Source organism: Eschrichtius robustus, chromosome 4, assembly GCF_028021215.1.
Source record: "Eschrichtius robustus isolate mEscRob2 chromosome 4, mEscRob2.pri, whole genome shotgun sequence".
NCBI lineage: Eukaryota > Metazoa > Chordata > Mammalia > Artiodactyla > Eschrichtiidae > Eschrichtius > Eschrichtius robustus.
Genome location: NC_090827.1, coordinates 129,877,619 through 129,885,994, shown reverse-complemented (window position 1 = coordinate 129,885,994; position 8,376 = coordinate 129,877,619). Strand labels below are relative to the sequence as shown.

Genomic DNA, 8,376 nt, shown 5'->3' with positions numbered 1-8,376 from the left:
AAAACATTGTACAGGCAAACAGTGGCCTAAAAATCTACAGAGACCGAATCTTGGTTGATGTATAAAAGTGTAAATATTACTACAAAATGGGACAGTTCTGCATTTGTGTTTGATATTTATATTGGTTGCTATTGATTTCCACATGAGTGCACAGTAGTCTCCAATGACCCCACAGGCTCCGATGTGGGTTAAGAGAAAGGCCATAGGCCTCAAGGCTTGTAACAGATACTTTTTTTGTTTGTTTTGTTTCTACTCATCCACATGCCAGCACATGGAAGGACCTTTGTTCTTTTTTTTTCATTTGAAGAGGTATGTTTATAAACCGCCTTTTGGTAGCCCCGGGAAGCTCTGGGAGAGGTGAGCATTCCACGGAGATGCATTCTCGAGATCTCTCTCAGTGCTATCTCACTTTCTGCAGCTCCTGTCTCAGCCAGGACGGCAGGGGCTGCCCCAGTCTGTGCAGCAGCTTGGAGAGTTCCACGTTGTGGTCCCGATAGTAGCTGGATAAAAACACTCTGCTCTGAGGTGGGAAGAGGAGATGAAAGGACGTTTAATTTTGTTTTTTAAAGTATACTTCATATACTTTGACGATGTTTACATCTGTGTCAAGTAAACCATACTGGTTTAAAACTGATATTAAGCATGTGGGCTATTTGTTTAGCACAATATAAACACAGTGACTCTGTTCTTCAAAATACACACTCCAAACACATACGCTGTTTTCACTAGGGAATGGGTTTTCATATTAAACATGGGATTTATTTGTGCAGAATTAAATGTTCAAATAACTAGATTGAATTGCTAGAAATATAGCTGTAATAACTGATTGGGTCTAATATTATGCTCTATTAAAACTATCCTGGCTTTGGAATAAGAGTTGGGTTGGTATATCTATAAAATAAAATACTCCTTTGTCATCATTAATTTACATTTAGATCTTGAAGGTAATATTTTCTTAAGAGCTCTTTTAAGGCATACACAAAATATTCACTGCTAAAACAGTACTATGGTAAACCTTAAAAATATAGTAGGTAAACTAGGTAAACCTATAACCTGGTATATTTGTACTATTTGACCCAAGGAAGGAAAGGAATGCCTTGTAAACTATCCTGACTTATAGGGAAGTAGATTTCCCTTCAATAAAGAAAAATAGTTTAATAATTGAAATTGTCAGAAATGGAAAGTGCTGTATTGTAAGATGGTGTTTAGCAGGGTTTATATGTAGTTTAAATGACCATTGTTGGGAATGTTGTGAAGGATGGATTTCTGAATCTGTATCTGTACCTCCCCGCTTTACACTATTCTGAGGTTTTTATTTTATTTTATTTTTTATTTTTATTATTTGTTTTGGACCGCACGGTGTGGCGTGTGGGATCTTAGTTTTTCCACCATGGGGTCTTAACCACTGGACCACCAGGGAAGTCCCTATTCTGAGGTTTTTAGTTGAGTTGAATCTTTAAAAAGTTTTTATTTAATTCCTTGTGCTAGCCTTTTAAAATGTCATATCTGGTACCCCATTTTAAAGGCCATAGAAAAACATCTTGTTTTATACTGATAATTTCTATGTAACATAGTGGTTTCTGTAGTCATTATGATCACTGGAACCAGACTGACATTTGTGCTATATTCTAACCATCACTGCGATCAAGGGAGAACCCAAACCTTTGTCTCACTTCTGTTTTTGGTCTTCCTCGGTCATTAGCTCTAAAACCACTGACAGGCCCAGCTGGTACACCCAGGCCAGAGAGAGGTGGAGACAAATCATATTCCCAGATACTCCATCTGGGGGCCTGATCATTTTGTGCCTCCTTTGCTGCCAGCCAGACCTGGAGTCCAGGGCTGAGCCCTAGGCCTTTGTGCAGAGGCTGAGTTTCCAAACTTCCCCACTGTGTTTTCTCTTAAGGTCTTACTTTGCATTGTTCCTCTTTATGAGAGAAGCCTTGGAACAACAGCAGCCTGGGGCTGCCCAGCTCCTGCCAGCTTGCTCCCTAATATTTTCCATATGGCAAAGGATTCTCCAACATCTTAACTAATTTTAGAATTGAACCTCCTGGGATCAATATCTACCACACATCCCTTTGGAGTTTGGATCGTACCTCCTGATACTGAAGATTATCTCAACTATACCTCAACTTTTTGGTCTTTTTGGCATTATTTTCAAACCTGGCTGCCTGTATCAGTGCTGCCTCTGTAGCCAAACCCTTGTCCTGTGCCCTATTATGTGTGTATGTTGGTCCCTATAATCATGTCCCTATAATCAAGTACCCTTTCTTCTTGTTGCTCTGCTCCCTCATGTGGCAAGATAACTGATATGAGATGTGTAAAGTACAACATGTCCTATTTGAGAGTCTAATATGTTCAGGCCAAAAGTTACTAGGACAGAACTCAGTGATATGCAGGATTTATTGTACATACATTGTTATCTGACCATCATTCAGAAAGGGGACTGACTATTTTAGATGATAAATCACAGATAGGACATATGCTAAGTATGCCAACGTAGTCTACTTCATGCAAACTCATGAAATTAATGTAATAAGAGGGAATAATAATACATGGTAAAAGAAGGAATCGTATAATAAATTCAATATCAGGTTGTTTATTGGCCTATTATTAAAGAATCTATTAAATGCTGTTGATTTGGAGAGGTCATAGACTTAGTGGTTCATTTAAAATGTCAGTTTTTATTCCCTTCCTACAATATATTTTGATAAACAAAGTCAAAATGGAAGTAGGCTAACAGCATTCTTAATTTCCAGGATCAAATGCATCCTGTGATGTTTTGGTGCTACTTGTGAGGAAGGGTTCTGGTGTTTTTCTGCAGCAGAAGGAGAAGCAAGCAGTGTGGTGACAGTACTGCCTGTTCTAATCTGTGTACACATTTGTGTTTCCATTACCTCCAGGAAGGACCCTTTACTCTTGCCTCCTCTCTGGGCACTACTTGCACAAAATCAGCTATTCTACTCCCTCAAATAAATCCAGTATGTATATGATATTGTGATATAATAAGAAATATATATTTGGGTTTTGACTCTGGTTCCTGGCACAGAGCTCCTAAATCCCTTGTAATTTCCTGAGTGACAGGGGTGTAAAGAGTGTCTTTTCGTATTTACAATAAGTTCCTTTAAACCTTATCTGAATTTCTGAGTTTATGCTAATGACTTGACTCTTAATGGGCCCCTAGATAGCTTCAGATGGGGGCTGGTTGCTATAGAGGAACCAAACATATAATTAGAGGGTTGGAACTTTCAGCCCCACCCTCCGACCTCCAGGGAAGGGAAGAGGGACAGAGGATTGAGTTATTCACCAATAGACAATTATTTAATCAACCATGCTTGTGCAACGAAACCTCCATAACTCAGGGTTGGTAAATGCATCCATGTGCTGGGAGGGTGGTACACCCCAGACTCCACAGGGACAGAGAAGCTCCTGTGCTCAGGACCCTTCTGGACCTTGTCCTAAGTACCTCTTTGTGTATAATAATAGGAAGTAAAGTGTTTCCCTGGGTTGTGTGAGTCATTATAGCAAATTATAAAACCTGATGAGGGGGTCATGGGAACCCCTGATTTGCAGCCAAGTTGGACAGAAGTGTGAGTAACCTGGGAACCCACTACTTGTTACTGGAGTCTGAAGGGGGCAGTTCTGTGGGGCTGAGCCCTTAATCTGTGGGGCTGCACTAACCCTGAATAGTTAGTGTCAGAATTGGATTAAACTGCAGGATACCTAGCTGGTGTCTGCAGAAAATTGGAGAATTGCTTGGTATGGAAAACTCACACATTTGGTGTCAGAGGTGTTTGAGAAAAAATATCTTAGGGATGTATTACACAGTAACCTTGGTGGGAGATACGGAAATAATGATATCCTGAAAAGTTATGTTTTTCTTATCTTTCTCTACCACAAATTTCATATTATGTCTCAGTATGTGTTTGATAGGAGCGAAATAAAATACTAAGGAAGATGTTCTACAGTGTCTTGAATGTTTTAGTTTTAATAAATATATAGAGAGATAGCTTTGACGTACATGAAAATGAGATATTTTATATTACTGTCTTGAAATACAATGGGGATTGCCCTTGAATATTTATTAATATGTAAGGATTGTTTTCATAGTGCTCTGAAGGTATATTTTAATAACCCACCAAAGAAAATTGGAGTTCTGAGAATGCAATTTGTTTATCAAAAGAACAAGAACCTCCACAATGCCTTTTAGATAGAATTTAATTATGAGCTTAGTGAGCTTAGCTTGATAGAGGCTCTGTCTCTATCAGGTTGGAAAAAAGGTCCTCAAAGTCTTCAAGTATTAAAAAGTATCCAGACAAGTTCATACCCTGTTAGGATTCTCAGACCACTGCAGGATTCTTAGTTACCATAATATATTAAACATTGTGGGAAAACAATGCCAAATAATGTCTTAATTTTTGAGTTAAAAAAATTTTTTTTTTACAAAATCAATCTACTTGCATTCTTATGTCCAAACTCTATGTTAACTGGACTGATTATGAAATCAAAATAATATTAATAAATTTTAATATATGTGAAATAAGCTTCAAAGTAAATATATAGGGTCTACAAAGTGGGAAAACTGTAGCTTTAAGTGATCATTATGTCACCATTTGGAACAGAATAAACACGAAGTGCTACATACCTACTGCTAAGTTTGGGTGTCTCCATTCTCCAGAGCCTAAATTATCTGCTAGTATGTTATACATTTGGGAAATATATTCATTCTTTCATCTTATTAACGTATTAACAGTTCAAAACTTAGTATACCAATAATTAATATTATTATGCAGGCCACACTTACTACTAGAGAGTGACTTAGACAGTGAAAATAAAATCTTTTGGGCCTATTTTCAATTTCCAGTTGATATATTTCCTGCCTTGGTTTCAGTTAACATTTTTAGTGCTAAAATTTCTGTGAATGTATCATTCTTTTTGGAATGAGATGTTGCCTTCTTTGTTCTGATTCAAAATGGCAAATTCTATTGTTTTCTTTTATTCTTGCATGACAGGTAAGATAATCACTGGAAAAATCAAAACAAGCAACCTGAATGCATTCTAATCCAAATGTCACTTTTAATTTTTATAAAGGGTGAATTTTTATTTTAATCACTTTTCTAAGAAAATAGATATATTTTTATGTATCATTTAGCTTATTTAGTTTGTATTTTTAAGCTCTATAGTTACCTCAGGATCCATTGGAGGGTATTTTCTTCCTTTGCTCTTTCCAAGGCATTTTGTTTTACCTTCTTCCAGTAATTGACACCAGAAACCTTTATGAGAATCGAACCTAAAAAAATAAAAAATACAAAGAACAAAAAAGTATTTTTCAAGCAACTTATAAGATACACTGACCAAAAACATGAATATTTTTATTTGGATATTAATCTATAACCAAGGAAACTGGCATATTTTTTGACTGCATCACTTTACATAAAGTCTTTTGGCATACTTCTGAATTCTCAGTCCATCTGTCATATTTGTGAGTTTGCCAGATTTCTAATAGAAAAACTGTCAGCAGAAGGTCTCCTATTAATAGAAATTAATAAGCCTACCTCCTTCATCTGGAAGGAAAAAGTTTTATAAATTTCAAGCCCATTCTTTCCCTTTGCAGGTTTTAAAAATGACAAGTCAGTCTTCATCCATATCTACGGATTTACACAGTACTTGTACCATTCAGTTACAGGTTAATAGAAGAAGAGGGTTTTGGTGTGTCATGGAGTGATGAATTTCAGGAGTCTCTAGCTCTGATCCATTTAATTTTTTTCCAGAGACACTTCCTTATTTTGGTATGAGCTCTGTATTAAAGTAATAACACCTGTAAAAAAGATTTTCATGGCATAATTGTAATAAAAATAATAGTAGCACATTAAACTTATATTTTAGTTTACCAAAATATTTCATATAACCCTTTCTCATTTGAGCTTTTCTTATAACCCCTTAATGATATGGAGTATAGCATTTGTCCCATTTAATGGCACTTAGCACAGTGTTTGGCTCTTTGTGAACACTCACCAACTGTTAGTTGAATAAAAAAATGAAAATGAAGGAAGTGCTTGTCAAGGTTTATTTATCTTGGACTATATACTTTTTCAGTATGCCGGTGACAACTCAAGTCTAAGCCTCCTGACCCTAGGTAAAGGGCCTTTTCTCTTCACTGGTCTCTGGGTATGTTCTGTGTTATCATTCATTATGAATAAATAGTAATTTCCATGCTTGAATATAAAAGTGAAAGTAACAGTCAGCAATGATGATTCTTTCACATGGCTTTTGTTATTCAACGATTCTATTGCTATAATTTTTTCTTCATTAGAAAGAATTATCATTTAGGGCCACCTTTTCCTTTTGTCTTTAATTCATACTACTTCCCAGGATGCTGCTTCTAACTTTTTCTTAAAACTACAGTGTGAACAATGAACAACTGGAAATTGAAATAAAATCATTTAAATTAGCATAAAAACATGAAACACCTAGGGATAAATTTAGCACAAAATGTATGCAAGATCTGTACAATGAAAACTACAGTTGTTAAGTGAAATTACATAAGACATAAACAAAAAAGAGCTATACCATGTTCACAGATCAGAAGACTAAATATTTTAAAAATATCAGTCGTCTCCAGATTTATCTAGATATTCAATGTGAGTCCAAAACTCCAATGGACTTTTTTTTTTTGGTAGAAATTGAAAATATGATTATAAAATGTATATGGAGATACAAGCTAATGATTTGTTTTAGACAAGCTAAAACAATTTGAAAGAGAAGATCAAAGTTGGAGATCTTATACTATTTAGTTTCAAGATTTACTATAATGCCACGGTAATCAAGGCTGTGTAGTATTGGCACCAATGGGTCAATGAACAAAACAGAATCTAGAAACGGACCAACACATCTACTGTCAACTGATTTTCAAAAGTAGGTGCCACAGCAGTTCAATGGGAAAGGACAGTCTTTTAAATAAATTGAACTGGAAAAATTGGATATCTATATGGAAAATATGAACACTGACCTCACACTGTATATGAAAATTAACTTGAAATGAAATCTCATTTCATGACTGAGCTAAGAGCTAAACTGTAAGAATTCTGGAAGTAAACATAGGAAAAAACACATAGAAAATTTTGGGGTTAGGCAAAGACTTCTTAGGATGAATGATAAAAGAATAATGATAATTTTGAATACATCAAAATTTAAACTTTTGCTTTTCTAAAACACTTAAGAAAATGAAAAGAGAAACCACATGTTGGGCAAAAATATTTGTAAAACGTTAATCTAATAAAGGACTTATATTCAGAATATACAACTGAACTCAATAAAAAAAGATGACATTACCAATAAAAATTGGGTAAAAGATTAGAATAAACACTTTATCAAAAACATAGATGAATGACCAATAAACAAATGCAAATTTGCTCAGTATCATTAGTCATTAAGAAAATGCAAATTAAAATCACAATTGAAATACCACTAGATACTAGAATGACTTAATTTAAAAAGGCCAATACCAAGTGTTGGCAAAGATATGGAACAGCTAGAACTGTTACACCTTTTGGTAGAAATTTAAGATATTACAGACACTTTGGAAAGTTTCTTATAAAGTTAAATACGTAATTACTATATGACCCACTAATCCCATTTCTAGGTCTTTATCCAAAAGAAATGAAAATATATGTCCACACAAAGATCTGTACACAAATGTTCATGGTAGCTTCATTCATAGTAGCCCCCAAGTGGAAGCAACCCTATGTCCATCAACTGGTGAAAGGATAAACAAATTGTGGTATATCCATAAAATGGAGTACTACTTAACAATAAAAAAACCCCAATTACTGATAGATGGAACAACAAAGAGGAATGTCAAAAGCATTATGCTAAGTGAAAGAAAGTAGAAGAGTGGTTGCTAGGGCTCAGGGGTGAGGGGAAAGGACTGACTGCAATAGAGCATGAGGAAACTTTGGATTAATGGAAATGTTCTATATCTTGATTGTGATGGTGTATACAGCAGTACATGTTTGTCAAAATTCATCAAACTGTACAATTAAAATGGGTGGATTTTATTATATGTAAATTACACATCAATAAAGCTCATTTAAAATTATATTGTGATTGAATGTGTGATTTGGAGAGTAGTCTTTCTGTAGCTAATGTAGTAGACTTTATAGCTCTATGAAAAGAAGGCAAACCTATATCTCTGTCTCTGCCCTGCTTTGGATATTAGAGACACTAAAGGATTACTCACATCCTACTTGTGCAAAGCCCATTTCTGATCATTATCAAAGCAATTGTGTGGGATCAAGACACAATATGATATATCTCCATGTTGTTTATATTCTTGTTTGCATCTGTAAGGCAACTGAATAAATGTTTCATAGTCTG

At 35.2% G+C, this 8,376-nt stretch overlaps 1 protein-coding gene across 1 annotated transcript in view; it reads right to left on the bottom strand.

The window, feature by feature from the left end:
• Positions 1–400: 400 nt before the first annotated feature.
• Positions 401–8,376, bottom strand: part of LOC137763865 (bifunctional heparan sulfate N-deacetylase/N-sulfotransferase 3) — a 146,462-nt gene continuing 138,486 nt past the window's right edge. Inside the window, exons 12-13 of the mRNA XM_068542324.1 lie at positions 5,188–5,290; positions 401–520 (exon numbers count right to left, since the gene is read on the bottom strand). Of these exons, the coding sequence (XP_068398425.1) occupies positions 401–520; positions 5,188–5,290 (223 nt within the window). The remainder of the gene's footprint in view (positions 521–5,187; positions 5,291–8,376) is intronic.